Source organism: Falco rusticolus, chromosome 3 (assembly GCF_015220075.1).
Source record: "Falco rusticolus isolate bFalRus1 chromosome 3, bFalRus1.pri, whole genome shotgun sequence".
Classification (NCBI taxonomy): domain Eukaryota; kingdom Metazoa; phylum Chordata; class Aves; order Falconiformes; family Falconidae; genus Falco; species Falco rusticolus.
In genome coordinates, this window is record NC_051189.1 from 103,333,131 (window position 1) to 103,352,799 (window position 19,669).

Here is a 19,669-nt window from a genome sequence, read left to right on the forward strand (position 1 = left end):
CGGGGGGAAAAAAGGGGGATTTGGGTTCATCGGATGGGATGGGGTGATGGGTGAAGGTCTGCTGATGGGGGTGAAGGACACCCCTTGGATGAAATTACTGGGGGGGGGAAAGGGGAGGAAATTTTGGGTCATACCAAGGGATGGCACCAACTGATGGAGGATTCTTCATGGTGGTGGTACCAAGGACCACGGGGGATACAACCAAGACGGAGGGAGGAGATGAAAGATGCCAGCTATCCCCCCAACGAAGACCTGGTGACACTCACGTTGGTGAAGTCGGGTGCTCTCCAAGCCTTGGCCACTGCCACCACGTCCCTCAGCAACTTCCCGTCGGGTCCTCGGAGGTCGTTGGCTGCGTCCCTGTCATAGTCACCGCAGAGGCCACAAAGGCGTTTGCTCAGGTCCTGCCCCACCTTCATCATCATCTCGCCATCGGGGCTGAGGCCGATGATGACTTTGGGTTGGAGGGTGACCCAGATGGTGCCTTCGTTCTCGGTGATGGTCACTGCGGTGGGGATGTCAACAGGGAGGTTGGCTGGGACCCCGTTGACCTGGAGAAGACACCAAGAGGGTGATTCTGCCTCTATACAAGGCAACAAATATTTCAATAAATAAATAATATCAAAATAAAATATAAATCAGGATGAAACTGCCAGGACCTGGGTCATTTCTCCACCACTGTCCTTCTCCAGGGTGGTGGAACCCAACATGGGGTGAAGTCCCACCATCGTAAGGATGGGGCGAAGTGCCCTGAAAGGGCAGAAGGTGGGATGGAGATGGGCAGCCAGGGTTGATCCGGTGGGATTCCATCCTGCTGGGGATCAGGATGGGGATCTGGCCACTTGGGATCCCCACGTGGAGGTGGGAGAGGGGGTCTTGTGTGAAGGTAGGCACCCATGGGTGCTTCCTTGAGGTGAAATTACCCAGGAAAAGAGGAAATTTGGGTCAATTTAAATGGCTGAGGAGATGCGCCAACATCTCTTGGTGAGGGTGGGATGGAGGACAGCACCCATGGGTGGCCCACAGCTGGAAAAAGGGCTGGTTTGGTCCAAATGAAGGAAAGGCTCGATGAGTGGAGATGGTTTGGGGGTGGGATGAAGAAAAGCAGAGGTGGATGCTCCCCATGGAAGGAATTGCGGGGAAAAACAGGGATCTGGGTTAAAACGAAGGGATGGGTCAATGGGAGATCTTGTGCTGACATTGGGATGAAGGTGGCATCTCCGTAGCCTTCGCTTAGGTGGAATTTTTTGGGAAAAAAAGGCCATTTGAAGGAAAACAAAGGGTTGGGTGGTTGTGGGGAGATGTGGAGGGGACGGTGGGAGGAGGGACAATGCAGGCAGGTCCTTCCCTTGTGGGAAATTGGTGGGAAAAGGGCAAATTGAGTCCAAATGAAGGGATGGGCCAAGGGTTTTGGCCAGCTGGTGATGATGGCAAGGAGGACAGCCCCACCCATGGACCTTGCAACATATTGGTGGAAACCATGGATTTTGGTGGAAACCATGTGGATATTGGTGGAAACCATGTAGATTTTTGTGGAAACCGCATGGATGTTGGTGGAAAATGCGTGGATTTTGGTGGCAACCATGGATTTTGGTGGAAACCACCTGGATTTTGGTGGAAACCTTGTGGATTTTGGTGGAAACCACATGGATTTTGGTGGAAACCACATGGATTTTGGTGGCAACCATGGATTTTGGTGGAAACCACGTGGATGTTGGTGAGCGCAAAGGGCAGGAGGGACATTCTGGGTGGCAGCAGGATGGAGGTGACCTACCCAGACCTTCTGGTCCCTCTTGATGGTGACGAAGGCCTTGGAGCTGAAGAGATGCAGGGCCGCCACAGCTGGCCGCTCCCCCTTCTCCCCAACATCTGCCAAGAGCCGGAACCAAGCGGCGTCGTGAGGGTCACACAAGGTGGACGCCACATAGATGCCGGTGGCCACAGTGGTGCCGGTGGCTCCATCGAAGGAGACGAAGTGGGTGGCGGGGGCCAAAAGGCAACGTCCCAGTTGCTCCACGCAGGTGCGGACACCATTCCTCATGCCACAGACTTTGCCGAAGGGGCAACCGGCCTCCTGGCACTGCATGCCACCTGCCGCCTGGCACCTGCAGCGCTTGCTGCAGTCGGGGGAGAGGACGGTCTGGGTGATCTGTGAGGCGAGACAGGCAGGGACAGCGTCTGCGACCGGTGTCCCCGTGCAAAGATGGCAAAATCTGGGAAGAACCACCACATGCAACCTGTGTGCTCCTTGCAAGCATTGCAAGCATCGCAAGCATTGCAAGCAGAAATGCTGTGTGCAACCTGTGTGCTCCTTGCAAGCACTGCAAGCATTGCAAGCAGAAAGGCTGCGTGCAACTTGTGTGCTCCTTGCAAATGTGTAGAAATGCTGCGTGCAACCCATGTGCTCCTTGCAAGCATTGCACACGTGCAGAAATGCAACACGTGTGCTCCTTGCAAGCATTGCACACGTGCAGAAGCTCTGTGTGCAACACGTGTGTGCCTTGCAAGCATTGCATGCGTGCAGAAATGCTGCGTGTGCAAAAATGCAATGCTCCTCTCACAAGGGTGAAAGCACCCATGGGGCACGCAAGGGTGCAAGCACCCTGGGGTGTGCAAGGGTGCAACACTCGCCCTGCAAGGGTGCAAACACCCATGGGGCATGCAAGGGTGCAACACTCCCCTTGCAAGGGTGCAAGCACCCTGGGGTGTGCTAGGGTGTAACACTCCCTTTTTGCAAGGGTGCAAACACCCACAGAGTGTGCAAGAGTGCAACACTCCCCTTGCAAGGGTGCAAGCACCTGTGGGGCGCGCAAGGGTGCCATGCTCACACCTCATGGGTGCAACCCTCCCCCGCAGCACCCACCTTGAAGTAGCGGCCATGGTGCATGCAGCCGCAGGCCTCGGGCACGACACACTCGTTGCCGTTGAAGAGGAAGCCGCTGTCACACTGGCAGCCCTCGAAGCACTTGGCGGTGCATGGGGCGCTGCCCAAGACGCTGGCGCAGGCATGGTCACAGCTGCGGGTGCAGAGCTCATAGTGGCTGTTGGGCGGGCAGGAGAGGGCTGGGGGGGGTAAAGCAGCAGGTTTATTCCTTTAGTTTCTCCTTTTCCCAGGAAAAAGCCCTCAGCAGGACTCGTGGCAAGAGGGAATAGCACCCTGGGGCAGGTGCTGCATGCAAAGTGCCTCCCCTTGCAAAAAATGCGCCCATCGAACTGGTGAAACGCTTGCTTCTTACAAAAAAATGCAACGTTTTGCATGCAGGGGATGCCCCCCCCTCGGGTAAAATTTGCAGAACCAGGCCGAGAACTGAAAATCAAGGCACAGCTGCACACAGCTGCTTTTCCACCTTCCAAGTCTGCAAAAGTAAAAAGCAGCTGCAGGCAGCTGCGGCTCCTTTGCAGGACTGCAAACCCGCTGCATGCAACTGCTTTTCCCTTGCAAAAATGCAAAGCGGCTGCATGCAACTGCTTTTCCTGGCAGAAATGCAAACCTGCTACATGCAACCACTTTTCCTTTGCGGAAATGCAAACCAGGTGCATGCAACCGCTTTTTTCCCCCTTGCAGAACTGCAAACCTGCTGCATGCAATCACTTTTCCTTGAAGAAATGCAAACTCACTGCATGCAGCTGCTGCTTTTTCTTGTAGAAATGCAAACCTGCTGCATGTAACTGCTTTTGCCTTGTGGGAATGCAAACCTGCTGCATGCAACTGCTTTTTCTCTTGCAAAACTGCAAACCCACAACATGCAGATGCTTTTCCCTTGCAGAACTGCAAACCCACTGCATGCAGCTACTTTTTCCTTGTGGGAATGCAAACCTGCTGCATGCAACCACTTTCTCCTTGTGGGAGTGCAAACCTTTTGCATACAACTGCTTTCTTTTTGCAGAACTGCAAACCCACCACATGCAACCGCTGCTCCCATGCAGAACTGCAAGCCCACTGCATGCAACTGCTTTTTCCTTGTGGAAATTCAAACCTGCTGCATGCAATTGCTTTTCCTTGCAGAACTGCAAACCCACTGCATGCAACCGCTGCAGTGGCTGCATGCAACCACTTTTTCCTTGTGGGAATGCAAATGTGGTGCATGCAATCTCTTTCTTTTTGCAGAACTGCCAACCCACCGCATGCAGCCAGTTTTCCCTTGCTGAACTGCCAACGCGGCACATGCCCCCCCTGCTCCCCCCGCAACTCACGGCAGTTGGCAGCCTCCCGCCACTCTTGCAGCTGCCCGCCGGCGGCCTGGCAAGCAGCGGCGTAGGCCTGCAGGCTGTGGCACAGCGCCTTGGTGCCTTGTGTGCACTGCTCCTGCTTGCAGCCCTCCAGGTACTCCTGTGGTGTCACCACCGCGTGGCACCCAGCAAAGGGTCCCGTCGGCTCTGTCAGCAAGGCGCAGGGTCCCGGGAGGTCAGAAGGGCAGGTGGGGGGAGGGGAGCCGTGGGTGCAGGTGTCTGTGAGGGTGCCCCAGGCACCCCCCAGCTCTTGGGGGGCGCTGAGGTCATCGCTGGCATCGCTGTTGAAGTCGCCGCAGAGGCCAGTGGTGCGCTGGCGGTAGGCATCGGGGAGGGTGAGCAGTGCATAGGCATCACCGTCGTAGAGGAGCTTGAGGCCGTCGCGCACCCGCAGCACCCGGTGGGCACCCTCCTGGGACACCGTCATGGCGCCCTCGGCCAGCGTCAGCGGCAGAAGGTGCTGCTCGCCGTCCACCTGCAGGGGGGGAGGGGGGATGAATTGATTAATTATTCAATAAATAAATACATTCAGGGGGAAGCGGGGGTGTGTGTGTGCCCCAAAGCAGGGTCTGCACACCCCACTTTGCAACCAAAAGTGGTTTTTGCACCCCAAAGCAGGGCTTGCACCCCAAGGGAAAGGTTTTTGCACCCCAAAGCAAAGATTTTTGCACAGCAAAGGATTTTTGCACTCCAAAGGAAAAGTTTGCACCCTAAAGAGGTTTTTGCACCCCAAAGCAAGGCTTGCACCCCTTGCTGTGCACCCCAGGAGAGCATCTGCAAACTAAAGAGGTGTTTGCATGCCCTGCTTTGCACCCCAAAGTTAAGGTTTTGTACCCCAAAGAAAGGTTTGCACCCCAAAGCAGGGCTTGCACCCCTCACTGTGCACCCCAGGAGAGCATCTGCAAGCTAAAGAGATGTTTGCATGCCCTGCTTTGCACCTGGAAGTGGTTTTGCACCCTGAAGTTAAGGTTTTGCACCCTAAAGTAAAGGTTTGCACCCCAAAGGAAAGATTTGCACCCCAAAGCAGGGCTTGCACCCCAAGGGAAAGGTTTTCGCACCCCAAAGCAAAGATTTTTGCACAGCAAAGGATTTTTGCACCCCAAAGGAAAGGTTTGCACCCTAAAGAGGTTTTTACACCCCAAAGCAGGGCTTGCACCCCTTGCTGTGCACCCCAGGAGAGCATCTGCAAACTAAAGAGGTGTTTGCATGCCCTGCTTTGCACCCCAAAGTGGGTTTTGCACCCCAAAGAAAGGCTTGCACCCAAAAGTAAAGATTTTTGCACCCCAAAGTAAAGATTTTTGTATCCCACATTAAAGATTTTTGCACCCCAAAGTAAAGATTTTGCCCCCCAAAGTAAAGGTTTACACCCCAAAGCAGGGCTTGCACCCCAAAGAGGTTTTTGCACCCCAAAGCAGGGCTCACACCGCTCGCTGTGCAGCCCAGGAGACCATCTGCAAGCTAAAGATGCGTTTGCATGCCCTGCTTTGCACCCCCATGTGTTTTTTGCCCCCCTCCCCAATAGTTTTTGCCCCCCGAAGCAGCCCCACTCACCGTCACCTCCCACGAGGTGCCCCTGGCCATGCCCACGGTGACACCAAGCACGGTGACCAGCAGCTGGCGGATGACGGGTGCCCCCTGGCCGCTCTCCTTCTCTACCTCCACCTTGAAGGGCATCAGTGTGTCGCTGGGGCCGGCAGCCTCAACGGCCGCCAGTGTGTAGGTGCAGGTGCCGGCGAAACTCAGCGAACGCCCGTCGAAGGTGCGGTAGGAAACGGCCCCCAGCACTTGGCAGAGGCCACACTCGTGGGAGTAGCAGCCCTGCACCCCATCCTGCACTGCACACACCTCGCCGGCTGCGCAGCCCTGCGGCCGGCATTCCACTGCCCCATTGGCTTTGCAAGTGCAACGCTCGCTGCAGTTGGGGCAGGAGTAAAACTCCTCACCCGCCTTGTAGTAGCGCCCCTGGTGCAAGCAGCCGCAGTGGGGCAAGGTGACGCAGGTGTCACCACTGAGGAAGGAGCCCTCGTCGCAGAAGCAGCCTTCGGTGCAATGGTGGGGGTCGTCGCATTCCTCCGCCTCTCGCTGCCCGCGGCAGGTGGCAGGGCAGGGGGGGCCGCAGAGCTCGTAGTGCTGGTTCGGGGGGCAGATGGGACCTAGGGAGAAGAGAAATCAGGGTCTGAGGGCTGCAGAAGTGTCATGCGGGCAATACCCTGACTGCCTCCATGCATGCAATACAGCAAACGCCTCCACACGTGCAATACACTCTGGTTGCCTCTGCGTGTGCAATACAGCAAACGCCTCTGCGCGTACAATACACCGACCACCTCAGTACATGCCATACACCAACTGCCTATGCACATGCGATACAGCAAATGCCTCCGTGTGTGCAATACCCTGACTGCCTCTGTGCATGCAATACACTGCTGCTGTGCATGCAATACACTCACTGCCTCCATGCGTGCAATACCCTGACCGCCTCTGTGCATGCAATACACCGAGTGCCTCAGTACATGCAATGCACTGACTGCCTCTGTGTGTGCAATACACCAACTGCCTACACACATGCAATACAGCAAACACCTCTGTGCGTGCAATACTGCAAACACCTCCATGTGTGCAATACACTGCCCGCACCGGCACCTGCGACCCTCAGCTGCCCCCCCTGCCCTGAACCCTGCGTACTGCAGAAGATGGCAGTGCGCCACTGCTTGATGCGGATGCCCTGGCTCTGGCAGGCGGTGACGTAGGCGCTGATGGCCTGGCAGACAATGTCCTGATGCCCCTTGTAGATGCAAGCGTCAAAGAGACAATCATTGAAGTAGGGGGCTGGGTTGATGGTGTCATGGCAGGCAGCTAAGGGTCCCCACTTCTTTATCAGGATCCCGCAGTGTTTGTCACCCTGGTAGGTGCGTTTCTGCGCTTCGGTGCAAACTTCGCAATTCTCGGTGCAACCGGACTGGCAACCGGGGACGTCGGCCACTTTCCAGGAGTCGGCAAATTGGATTTCGTCAGCAGCCAGCTGCCCGCTGGGCAACACGAAGTCATCCTGGGGGTCACCATTGGCGTTGCCGCAGAGGCCACAGACAGCCTGAGAGTAGGTGCTGGGGAGGATGACCCTGGTGTAGCTGTACCAGTCGAAGGTGACGATGACATCAAAGTCGGTCTTGATGAAGCCGTGGACGCCTCTGAGGTAGGCATGGAGCTTATTGCCATGGCTGAAGGGCAGGTCCACCAGGATCCCGTTGACCTGGAAGGGAATCACAGGTTGTGTGATGTCATGCAAGGACTTTGAAGCCCACAAACACACCACACAAGGACTTTGAAGCACACCAAGACACTGCACAAGGACTTTGAAGCACACCAAGACACCGCACAAGGACTTTGAAGCCCACCAAGAGGTCATGCACCCAGCTTGCAACTCAGCTGTATGCCAAACAACCTTGAAATCCACCCAAATGACAAGCAATGACCTCGCAAACCAACCAGGCATCAGGCCATCAGCTTGCAGCCCACCTGAACATCACATGACGAGCTCGCAACCCACCCTGGCTCCATGCAAGGTGTTTGCAGCCCACCCAAATGTCACGCCACAACTGTGCAGCCCATCCAGACACCATGCAACAACTTTGCAACTCGCCCAGATGCCTTGCAACGACCTTGCCACTCACCAGGATGCCACGCGATCCCCTTGCAACCCAACCTGCTGCCATGCATGACCTTGTCACCCACCCAAACACCATACGAGGACCATGCAGCCCACCCAGGTGCCTTGCAATGACCTTGCAACTCACCAGCCCCTCACCTTCCCCTACCTGGAGCTTCTGGGGGTGCATCTGGCTGAGGCTGAGGGTCATGTTGTAGACGTTTAAGGTGACCTCCTTGGTGAAGGAGACCACGTGGCTGCCCCGGTTGTTGTTTTGTACAGTGACAGTGAAGGGGACAAGGGTGGGGTCATCAGAGCAGAGGGCAGCCAACTGGTAGATGCAGGTGCCCATGAAATCATAGCGCCGACCATCAAAGGTGGTGTAATGGGGGTCACCGGTGGCCACACAGATCGAGCGGGTCTTGGCCACACACCGCCGCACACCATTCACCATGGTGCACGTCTCGTCTGCCTTGCACCTGGTTTCCTTGCACACCACCATGCCCAAATCTGGGTCACACTTGCACCAAGAATGGCAGGACTCATCACCCCAAAACTCTTCACCAGGGCGGTAGTAGCGGCCGTCACGGGTGCAGCCGCAGCTGGCCATGGCCACACACTGGCCACCACTGAGGACGTAGCCCTCGTTGCAGGCGCACGTCTCTACACAGGGTTGGATGCAATTGGTAGGCGCGTCTCGGTTGGCGCACGTGGCTGGGCAGGCGTTGCCACAGGCTTCGTAGTGGCTGTTTTGGGGGCAGGGTAATGCTGCGGGGAGGCAATGGGGCAAATTAGAGGGGGAAATGCAGCAGCAGCAGCAGCACGTGGGTGCTACGAAGAGCTCACGCACCAGGGATGGAATTTGCACTGTGCGAAAGTGCTGGGCGCTTGGCATGCAACACCGCGGGGATTGGGTCTTGCATAGAGAGAAGCGCATTGAACGCATGGTGTGCAGTGTCTGGGAGATGGATATTGCACCGTGTGAACGCACCAAGTGCTTTGCATGCAACACCCCCCACCCCCCCCGGGTTGGATGTTGCACCGTGTTAATGCACCGAGTAAATCGACGTGCAACACCCTGGAGCTGGACGCTCCTCTGTGCAAATAACCCCAAGCGCTTCCCATGCCTGATCCTGTTCTAGATGTTCCCTTTCTCTGCCAAAGAAAATGCCCCACCATGCAGAGCGAGAAGGAAACCCATCGCTTACGGCAGCCTGAGGGTGTCCTCCAGTCATGCACGACGACCCCGTGCTTCTTGCAGGTGGATGCGTACGCCTCCAGCACCTGGCAGAGGATTTGCTTTGCCCCGTGACTCATGCACACGTCATAGAGGCAGTTGCGGTAGAAATCTTTGGGCTTGACGACGTCGTGGCAAGCCTGGAAGGGCCCCTGGAAGGTTTTTTTGATGAGGCCGCAGTACTGGTTGCCGCCATACAGCTCCCTCTTCTCCTCCTCGCACACCGGGCAGGTGCCTTCACAATAATCCCAGCAAAACGGATCGTCATCGTCTGGAACTTTCCAGCCTTTAGCCCAGGCCAGCACGGCGGTGAGGTCACTGCCACCCTGGGGGACGTCATCCTCAGGCTTGAGGTTGTAGTTGCCGCAGAGGCCGCAGGTGTGTTTGTAGTAGCTGCTGGGGAGGTCGATGATTAGGTGCCAGTTCCAGTCGTACGTCACGCGGAGCCCAAAATCCGTATCCAGCACCGCACTGAGCCCACTCTGGAAGACCTGCACCTTCTCGTTCTCCAGGACCACTGGGAGCAGCGTCACCACTCCATTCACCTGCCAGTGGGGAGCAGCGAATGTGAGCGCTGAGCACGTGCACCCGTGTGGTCTCGGGGTCTGCAACACCCTCACTGCGGCGTGCAACCGCTTCTGCTGCCATTGCTCGCTGCTGCCTGCCATCCTGTCACTGCAGCGTGCAATCGCTTCTGCTGCCATTGCTCACTGCTGTGCACAACCCCCTTGCTGCAGCGTGCAATCACTTCTGCAGCCATTGCTCACTGCCGTGCACAACCCCCTCACTGTGGCTGCAGCCACGGCTCACTGCTGTGTGCCATCCCGTTGCTGCAGTCTGCAATTGCTTCTGCAGCCACTGCTCCCTGCTATGTGCAACCCCCTCGCTGCAGCATGCAACTGCTTCTGCTGCCATTGCTCCCTGCTGTGTGCAATGCCCTTGCTGCATTGTGCAACTGCTTCTGCTGCCATTGCTCCCTGCCGTGCACAACCCCCTCACTGTGGCATGCAATCAATTCTGCAGCCACTGCTTGCTGCTGTGTGCCATCCCGTTGCTGCAGTGTGCAACCCCTTCTGCTGCCACTGCTCGCTGCCGCGCACAACCCCCTCGCTGTGGCGTGCAATTGCCTCTGCAGCTGCTGCTCCCTGCTGTGTGCCACCCCTTTGCTGCGGTGTGCAGTCGCTCGCTGCAGCAGTCAGTCGCTATTGGGGTGCTGCAGCACACAGCTGCCTTGCCGTGGGGACGCAGCAGCATGCAACCACTTCACAGCGGTGTGCAACGTCTTTCCGCAGCTGCCCACTACGGCACACAATGCCCCATTGCAGTGATACAGTGGCACGTAACTCCCCCCCCCAGCAACGTTGCAGTGTGCAATTTCCACTGCAGCCTGCAACCTGCTGCAGCAAGGCTGGGGACATGGAATCCCTGCTTACGTGCACACTGCAGGGTGCAATATCTGCCAGGTGCAATGCGATAGTGTCCCAGCCTGCCACGGTGTGCAAGCGGTGTCAAGGAGCATAACTGCCTGCTGCAGCATGCAACCATCTGCTGCAGCGTGCAAGCAACTTCTGCAGCATGCAACCATTCACTAGGGTGTGCAGTAAGTCTTGCAGCACTACCACAGCACGCAGTCACCCGCTGCAGCAGGCAGTTGCTGCTGCGGCACTGCTACAATGTGCAATCACCCACTGCAGGGAGCTGCCACCATCGCAGCGTGCAACCATGAGCTCTGTGCTCTCCGGGCAAGATCCACACTTGGGGACAACCCTTGTCAGGAGGTTCTGTGTGTCAAAACCTCCCCAGTTTCATGATATCACTGCCTGTATCGACATCACTGCCTGCGTTGACATCACTGCCTGCGTCGACAACACTGCCTGCGTCGACAACACTGCCTGCGTCAACCTCACTGCCTGCGTCAACCTCACTGCCTGCGTCAACCTCACTGCCTGCATCGGGCTTTGCTTTTGCCTTACCCACCTCGCCTGCACTGGCTGCCACCACAAACCTCCCAGGGGGGTGGTCCCACCCACTTTGAGGTTTCTTGGAGACCTACTGCAGCCACCTTTGGCAGTTTGGGCTTCCCCAAGAGGCAGAAAACCACCTCAGGTAGCCCCATGCAAGGCAGCAAATTCCCAGCGTATCCCAGCACTTCCAAAATCCATGTTCCAGTTTGACCGATTCAGCCAAAACTACTGGTGGCCCTGACGGAGCAGGAAGAGGTGTTGGACGTGGCAGAGGAGAGGGATAAAAAAGGAGGTAGGGAAGAGATGGGTGAGAAAAGAGGTGGGAAAAGACCAATTTTCCCTCCATTTTGGGCCAACTCACCCTGACTTTGCCAACTTCCTTCTGGCGGATGGAGATCTCTTGGCCGTAGACCTTGATGTTGGCCAAGCTGACATAGGAGACGGATTTCACCCCACCACGGATGTTATTCTTGCCCTCCACCTTGAAGGGCACCAGCGTGGTGTCGTTCCCGCAGGATTCAGCCATGGTGTAGGTGCAGGTGCCTTGGAAGTCAAAATCGAGCCCATCGAAGGTGCGGTAGTGGGGGTCGCCCCAAGCCCAGCAAGTGTTGACCTGGGATGGGACACACTTGACTTGGCCGTCCTTCACCTTACACCTCTCCTTGGGCCGGCACTGAAGGGCTTTGCAGGGGTCTGGAAAGAGGAGAAACCATGGGAGAAACCATGGGAGGTGTCCTGGTGAGGGGCACATCCCATGCCATCCCTGCAAGCCAAGCATCTTCACCAGGGCTGAGGTTCCACCAAGTGTCCTCTGCTCCCCCTTGGGCTTTGGCAGGAGATTGGTGGCTCCAAGACATAAATCAGAGCAACAATAATCCATCACTGAACCCAATTTTCCCCTTTTCAGCTGTCTTTTACCTCTCCGTTCCTTGGAAAAACATCTTGAGGTTGGGTTCATCCTTACCCTAGCTCCCACGCATCCTTCAAGAACCAGATACCACCACGGTTCAACCAGGACACGTGAGTGAATGCAAAGCCAAGGGATGGCTTTTCTGAAGCATTTTGCTCCTCCAAATTTTTCCCACCACATCCCTGGCCCCTTCTCAGGGTTGGAGGAGGGATCTCTCACCTCTGTCTCCCCTTGCTGGAGGGTTTGCACCCCAAAATTAAACACCCAGCCCAGCCCCAGGATCTGCTCTGGCTTCAAGATCCCTTTTGATTTCTTTTTTTTCCACTCAAGCAACCCCATCTTTCCTTACTTTGATTGAAGCAACCCAAGATCCCATCCCGGATTTCACAAGATTCGTCGTTGGTGCAGCTATGGCTGCTGCAGGACAAGCCTTTGCTGGGGACAAACACGCAGCGCTGCTGGCAGTTGTCCTTCAAGACCGTTTCATAGGGCTGCGGGGCAAGAGGTTGCAAAGCATTACAGTGGGAAGAGCAAACTGTGTGGCACGTAAATCCATAAAAAATTGTGGAAGGGGAGAAAAAACAAATGGCATATTGAGGAATTTGTTGCTTTTGTTGCATGAAAAAAAAATGCAGGAAAAAAACCCCCAACCATCCCTTTGCCCTCTTCCACCTCCTCTGAAGGAAAATTATGTTGTTATTTAGCACCTTCAGCTGTGGAAAGCATGGCTACTATCTGAGCATCCTCATCAGCACTAGCACTGTTACACCAAGTGATAAGAGAGATGGAAATGCCCCAAATTTCTTCGTAGGTAACCCCAGAATCTCTCGGCAGAGGGGAATTTTTGTTTCGTTTCTGCAAGGAGCTTTGGGCTGCCGATGCGTCCCCTTTAGAGTGATGTGCTGAAGGGCAGGCAGGAGGAAAATATTAAAAACCCAATAAACCTAAACTAAACTCAGGAGATCGTTACCTTGTAGTATCTCCCATCCACAAAACCTCCACATTTGTCCTCAGAAACGCAGCTTTGCCCATCAAAGACGAGCCCTTCATCGCAGCGGCAGCCTTCGACGCAGGTTTTGGGGCATTTGGAGGCATCTACCAGCCCTGCACAGCTGTTGATGCAGAGGTTGGAGCAGAGAGAGTAGCTGCTGTTGGCCGGACAGCTGAGGGCTGGAATGAAAAGGACAAGAAACCCAAGGCTGAACGTTGGGTGGAAAAGCAGTGCCAGCCCAAGGTTGGAGAAGGAGTGGGACCAGCCAAATCAGGCGTCAACGAGATGAATTTTCCTTTGTGCCAGCTCTTCCCGCCCACACCCCACACCAATAAACATGTGCCTGGTTGGTGCTTCTGTTGGCTTTTCCCACTCGCCGCAAATGCCATCAAAAAGGCTCCTGTGGTTGGCACCGACATTGTCTTCCGCTTGTCCAAAACACTGATGACAACACACCCACTTGGCACTTGCGTTGGCTTTCCTCCTTTATCCCCCAACACCACCAAAAAAATGCCTCCTTGCGTTGGTTTTTCCTGGTTGCGATTATTTGCACGCCACCATCGCCCTCCCCACCCCACAGCAGCGTTTTTATCACCCTTTGCGCCGAAGGTGGTTGCCGCAGACACCTGGCCCCAACGCCCCTTCCAAATAAATTCTAAAGCCTGGCCTATTTTTCCTAATTAATCCTAACAAGGTGCAACTTCCCAGCCAAAGAGGAGGTTCCCCACCCGCAACCCCCACTTACGACGGAAGGGCGGTCTTCTCCAAGCGTCGATGATGACGCCAGCGTCTTGACAAGCGGTGGCATAGCTCTGGATGCTCTGGGAGAGGACATGGGTGTCCCCTTCAGTGAGGCAGAGGTCGTGGAGGCAGGCTTGGAAATAGAGGGTTGGGTCAATGATATTGTGGCAGGAGTCGAAGGGGCCCTTTGGGACCGTGAGGATGCCGCAGTAGTTTGGTTTCTGGAGGACCACCCGCTTCTGCACCGTGCAGGCAGGGCAGTCATCCCTGGGGCAGTCATCGCTGCAAGGCACATCAGGCATTTTCCAGGCAGAGCCAAAGGCTTTCATGTCAGGGGCATTTTGGCCACTGGGGAGGAGGAAATCATCATTGAGTTGCCCGTTGTAGTTGCCACAGAGCCCGCAAAGGTGGTCCTGGTAGCCCTGAGGGACTGTGACCGTCACGTGGTGGTGGAAGTCATAGCGTAGGACGAGGCCGAAGTCAGTCTGAAGCAGGACGCCCGTCCCATGTTGGTGCACCTGGACCTGCCCCTCGTTCAGAATGGCCGGGAGGTGGTAGGATATGGAGTTCACCTGGGACAGGGAGAAAGAAATCCTCCAATGAGCCTCAGGGATGCTAGGAGGAGAAGGCTAAGGAGGTAGGAGCAAAAAACACAGGGGGGAAACACCTTCCAAGAGACCTGTTAATGAATTTACGGCTCCCACTTTGAAACTGGAAGGCAAAGTAGGGATGAGCATGGCTTTGTCTTGGAGACAGGCGTGAGGTCTCCCCTCCACCCAGGAAAATAATTTTTTGGGATGCTGTGCTTGCAATCGCAAAGAGGTGGACCACAAAACATGACTGTGACCATGCAGCTCTTGCTTCACACCCAAGTCAACATGAGCCTGTAGACCTTGACACTGGCACACTTGCCACCACAAAGGGGTCCAGCTGTGGCTCATGACCCACCACAACAGGTCCCTTGTTGCCTCACACCAAGGTCAATGCGAGCCTGTAGGCATCACCAAAACGTTTGCACTCCAAGAGATGGACCCCAAAGCACAGATTGGCTGTGGTGGTTCCCACCTCGCCTTGTGTCAAGGTCAACAGGAGCCCATAGACTCTTGACATCAGCATGATTGCACCCTAGAAAAGGTGGGCCACCGCGCATGGACCTGCTGAGACCGCGTCCCTCTCACCTCATGGCAAAGTCAACATGAGCCTGTAGACTTTGACATCAGCATGGTTGCACCCTAGAAGAGGTGGGCCACCACGCGTGGACCTGCCGAGACCACATCCTTCTCGCCTCAACATGAGCCCATAGACTTTGCCACTGGCATGCTTGCACCCAGAAAGAGGTGGACCATGAAGCCTTACCATGACAGCTCCCGTCTTGCCTTTCATCAAGGTCAGTGTGAGCCCATAGACTTCAAGGGACAACGCTTGGATGCCAGAGACCTTCCTCTTCTGCCGGGCATCCTTCTTGATTTTCACAACAAACGGTTCAATATCGTCTGCACCGCAGGTCTCTGTGAGGATGTAGGAGCAGGTGCCTGAGATGTTGAAAGCCACCCCATCGAAGGAGAGATAGTTGTGGTCACCGGTGGCCACGCAGACCCCGAGCTCAGCCGATGGGCATTGTAAGACACCATCAACAACTTTGCCTTCAGCACCGCCAGGGCAAGAAACTTCCTCGCATTCCACGGTGCCACCAACCCGGCAGTGGCATTTCTCCTGCTTGGTGGGGAAGAAGGTCTCCTCCACCTTGTAGTAGAAGCCCCGATGCAGGCAGCCACACTGGGAGATGGGGATGCACTCATCACCACTGAACACGAACTCCTTCTCACACACGCAGCCCTCCCTGCACTGCTGTGAGCACTTCATGGGGGCGTAGACGCTGCTGCAAGTCGCGCTGCAGTCCTGGGCGCAGATCTCGTAGTGGCTGTGGGCAGGACATGAAATACCTGCCGCGAGACAAGGGGAGTCATTAGGAGCAAGGACATTACGAGCTGCATCCTGCAATTTTCCTGCCATTAAGGGGCGCAATTGTGCCCGGCGATGAGGTTCACCATATGCAGGTGACCATCCCACCATGAGGACATTCCCTCAAGCAACAGAATCTCTCCCATGTTCGGTCCCTCATCAAGGTTCAGGCAGGGTTCCTCTCCACTTAGAACTTTTTTGGTGCATCTCGTGTGTTTTGCCCTGTGAGTGATCCAGGTGATTGGCCCTCTTGTTTTGAGCCGATGAGAAGAAATCGATGCTTAATGGGGCTAAATTATTCAACCCATCGTAGCCAGATGAGACATCTCGTTCCTTGGAAGGGTTTGTGGGCCTTGGCCATGAACAGAGAGGATGGGACTGACCAAGGCTTCGGGTGGGATAAGGCACCATGAAGTGAGATGATTCCCACTGCCGGTTTGTCCCTACGTGGGTTTAGCTGAGGATTAGGGTTCCCTTGGATGCTTGTGACCCCTCAGGAGGCCACCCCCCCCTCCTCCAATTAGCCCAACTTACTGCAGAAACCATCTGTCCTCCATTTCTCGACAGTGACGCCAGCAGCCTGGCAGGCAGCGGTGTAGTGGGCGATAATCTGGCATATCACATCTTCCTGGTCCGGGAAGAGGCAGGAATCATGAGTGCAGGCTTGGAAGTATGTGATGGCGTCCACCTGAGTGTGACAAGCTCTGAAGGGTCCATCCGCTTCCATGATGATCTCACAACTCGTCCCTGCCGTGGTGGTAGGACACGTCACCTTCGACAGCTCGACGCAACCCTGTTTGTCGGTCACCTTCCAGCTGTGCCCGAAGGCGTCCGGGTTTGATATCACTTGGTTGTTCTTCGTCATCATATCATCACCCACCTCCCCATTGTAGTTCCCGCAGAGGCCACACAGGGCGTTTCCGTAAATGCCCGGCACTGACACGGTGACTTGGCTTTGCCAGTCGTAGGTGACGGTGAGGCCAAAGTCCGTCTCTACTACCACTTCCTGCCCACCTCTGTAGATGGAGATCTTCCAGTCTTTGTGGCGATACGGTAGGTTGACCAACTGGTCATTGATCTGGGGACAAAAGAAAAAAAATAATAAAAAATATTAAAATTAAAATTTGATATCTTAATAGTAAAGGTAAATTACGTTTCCACACCACCTGCAACTTGGTCTCCTGCCACAACTGCCAAAATTGTTCCAACCAAAGCACATAAATTATGGAGACGAAACCTTTTCAGATTTAATCATCTGCCCCAAATACACCCTTTGGCCACCAGCCTCGAGGTGAACGGTGCCCAAGGCTCTGGAGGTTCGATCATGCAGCGATCTCCAGCTTCAGGTAGAGATCCTTACGTTTAGTCAATTAAATCTCATCTCAGTGGGGCAAACAGATCTGGGAGCTCTGGATCATCTCAGTGGTGTGGTTGGAGGAAAATACTCAGCGTTACTCAACATAGAGAAAAAAACAGAGGGGTGATTGTGGAAGAGAAGAAATGGGGTGAGGAGCAGAAAGTGAAGAACGTGGAAATTTAGCTAAAAAACAGAGGAGTGAGGGTGGAAGAGGAGAAATGGCATGACGAGGTGTGGGGTGAGGAGCAGAAAGTGAAGAAGATGGAAATTAGATAAAAAACAGGGTGGAAGAGGAGAAATGGGATGAGGAGGTTTGGGATGAGGAGCAGAAAGGGAAGAACACGGAAATTAGATAAAAAAAGGGAGGAAGAGGAGAAATGGGATGAGGAGGTTTGGGATGAGGAGCAGAAAGCGAAGAACATGGAAATTAGATTACAAAACAGGGGGTGGAAGAGGAGAAATTGGATGAGGAGGTTTGAGGTGAGGAGCAAAGGGAAGAACATGGAAATTTAGATAAATATTTGCTAAACGCACCGTGATTTTGCCGGGGTGTTTCTGGCTGATCTCAATGTTTTTGCCATAGACTTTGACCAAGACGAGAGTGATGGAGCCCAGAAGTTGGGCATCATGGCGGCCATTCTGCACCAGCACCTGGAAGTCCACCAGACTTTGGGTCTTCTTGCACAACCCTGTCAGCTGGTACATGCATGTGCCCTGGAAGATGAACTTGGCACCGTCAAAGCTTTTGTAGTGGGTGGCGCCAACCGCGGCACAGGTCCCATATCTCTTGGGGTAGCAACCCCGGATGCCATCCTCCACCCGGCACTCTTCCTCAGCGTGGCAGCTGGCCCGGTGGCATACGGCCTTCTGGTGTTGCTCGTCACAGACGCAACGTTTGGTGCAGGTGTTGTCTGCCCAAAACTCCTCGTGGAGGCCGTAGAGGAGGCCCTCAAAGACACAGCCGCACTCGCTCTGGGGGATGCACTCATTGCCATCCAACACGAAGCCCTCGTGGCACTCACAGGTCTCCACACAAGCCGAGGTGTTGCACTCGGTGGGCACTGCGGCGGCGTTGCAGGTGGTGGGGCAGGCAGGGCCACACGTGGTGTAATTGCTGTTCTTTGGGCAGGAGAGAGCTGTCAAAGGGACAGGACACCATGGTCATGGTGGGATGGGACAGCGTGGTCATGGTGGGATGGGACCGCGTGGTCATGGTGGGATGGGACCGCGTGGTCATGGTGGGATGGGACCGCGTGGTCATGGTGGGATGAGACATCGTGGTCAGGGTGGGGGTAATACTTCTTGGCCATAAGAAGTTGTGGCAGATCACCAAGAGCTTGGAGCTCCTGGAATTTTATGTGTACTTTGTGGAGCCTGCATGGACTTTCAGGACCCTCCACATGGACCTCCTGGACACAGTTCCTGAAGTCTGCATGGACTCCCTGGGCTATCTATGCAGATTTTTGGGAGTCACTAGAGACTCCCTGGGCCTTCTGCATGGGCATGCTTCTGGGCCTTCTGAATGGACTTGCTGGACATTCAGCAGAGAATTTTCCAAGTCTCAAAGAACTTTCTGGACCTTCTGCATGGACTTTCTGGACTTATAGCAAGGACTTTTGGGAGTCTGCACTGACTTCATGGACTTCCTACTGGGACCTTTGGGATTTGGACCTTCTGGAGTTTCTACACAGACTTTCTATATGGACCTTCTGGACTTTCTACATAGGTTTTCTGGAGTCTGCCTGGACTTTCTGGGCTTCCTGCTTGGACTTGTTGCAAAAACCTTTTCCAGCCCATGAGTCTGCAAGCTTGGGACCCACAGCCCTTTTCAGGTCCAGCTTTGTGCAGCCTAATTCAAAAGACCCTGGTGGTCCCACCTTGCTTGGGAGATCAAGAGCTTTGCGGAGACACAAACATCCCTATTGACTCCATCTCCCTTTTATGCCTGTGTCTTCTGCTCATTCCCATCCCTCCTTGATGACACCCACCTTAATTATGGTTGTAGCACCCTGCCCACCCGGGGGGAGGATTTCCTGCCAACCAGGAGCTACTCACGACAACGCGCCAGCATCCTCCAATCAGGGATGGTGATCCCCTCCTCCTGGCAGTCGGCCGCGTAGGCTTCGAGGGCTCGGCACAACGTGACATGGAGCCCATCAGTCATGCAGAGGTCCGAGATGCAGTTTTTCAGGTAGATGGTGGGGCTGACGGTGGTGTGGCAGTTCCTGAAGGGCCCCACGCTCTGGGTGAGCAACCCGCATAATGTCTCGCCCTGGTACTTCACCTTCTTGTCCCATGGGCAATGCCTGCACTGCCCGCTGCAGCTGTCCCAGCAGTGGTGGCTCTCCTTGGCCACCCTCCAGCTGCGGGCCAGCTCCGTGGCATCCCGCGCCAAGTTGCCGTCGGGCATGAGGGAGTCATCGCTGGGGTCACCGTTGCTGTTGCCGCACATGCCGCACACTTTGCCAGCGAGCCTGCTGGGCAGCTTCATCACCATGCGGTCATCCCAGTTGTAGAGGATCTTCAGGCCGAAGTCAGTTTGGATCAGCAGGGACTTGCCCTTCTGCTGCAGGTGGAGTCTCCCTTCGGCCAGGGAGATAGGAAGGTGGGACTGATGGTTGTTCACCTGGAGGA

General features: G+C 55.2%; 1 protein-coding gene across 1 annotated transcript in view; it reads right to left on the reverse strand.

Annotated features, from left to right (window-relative positions):
• LOC119144075 (Fc fragment of IgG binding protein) overlaps nt 1-19,669 on the reverse strand; it is a 28,085-nt gene that overhangs the window by 205 nt on the left and 8,211 nt on the right. Inside the window, exons 5-20 of the mRNA XM_037378957.1 lie at nt 19,091-19,661; nt 17,570-18,171; nt 16,213-16,756; nt 15,073-15,659; nt 13,721-14,288; nt 12,955-13,154; nt 12,334-12,475; nt 11,436-11,767; nt 9,082-9,655; nt 8,043-8,641; nt 6,913-7,477; nt 5,782-6,383; nt 4,195-4,705; nt 2,864-3,063; nt 1,775-2,149; nt 267-551 (exon numbers count right to left, since the gene is read on the reverse strand). Coding sequence (XP_037234854.1) covers nt 267-551; nt 1,775-2,149; nt 2,864-3,063; nt 4,195-4,705; nt 5,782-6,383; nt 6,913-7,477; nt 8,043-8,641; nt 9,082-9,655; nt 11,436-11,767; nt 12,334-12,475; nt 12,955-13,154; nt 13,721-14,288; nt 15,073-15,659; nt 16,213-16,756; nt 17,570-18,171; nt 19,091-19,661 — 7,257 coding nt within the window. The remainder of the gene's footprint in view (nt 1-266; nt 552-1,774; nt 2,150-2,863; nt 3,064-4,194; nt 4,706-5,781; nt 6,384-6,912; nt 7,478-8,042; nt 8,642-9,081; nt 9,656-11,435; nt 11,768-12,333; nt 12,476-12,954; nt 13,155-13,720; nt 14,289-15,072; nt 15,660-16,212; nt 16,757-17,569; nt 18,172-19,090; nt 19,662-19,669) is intronic.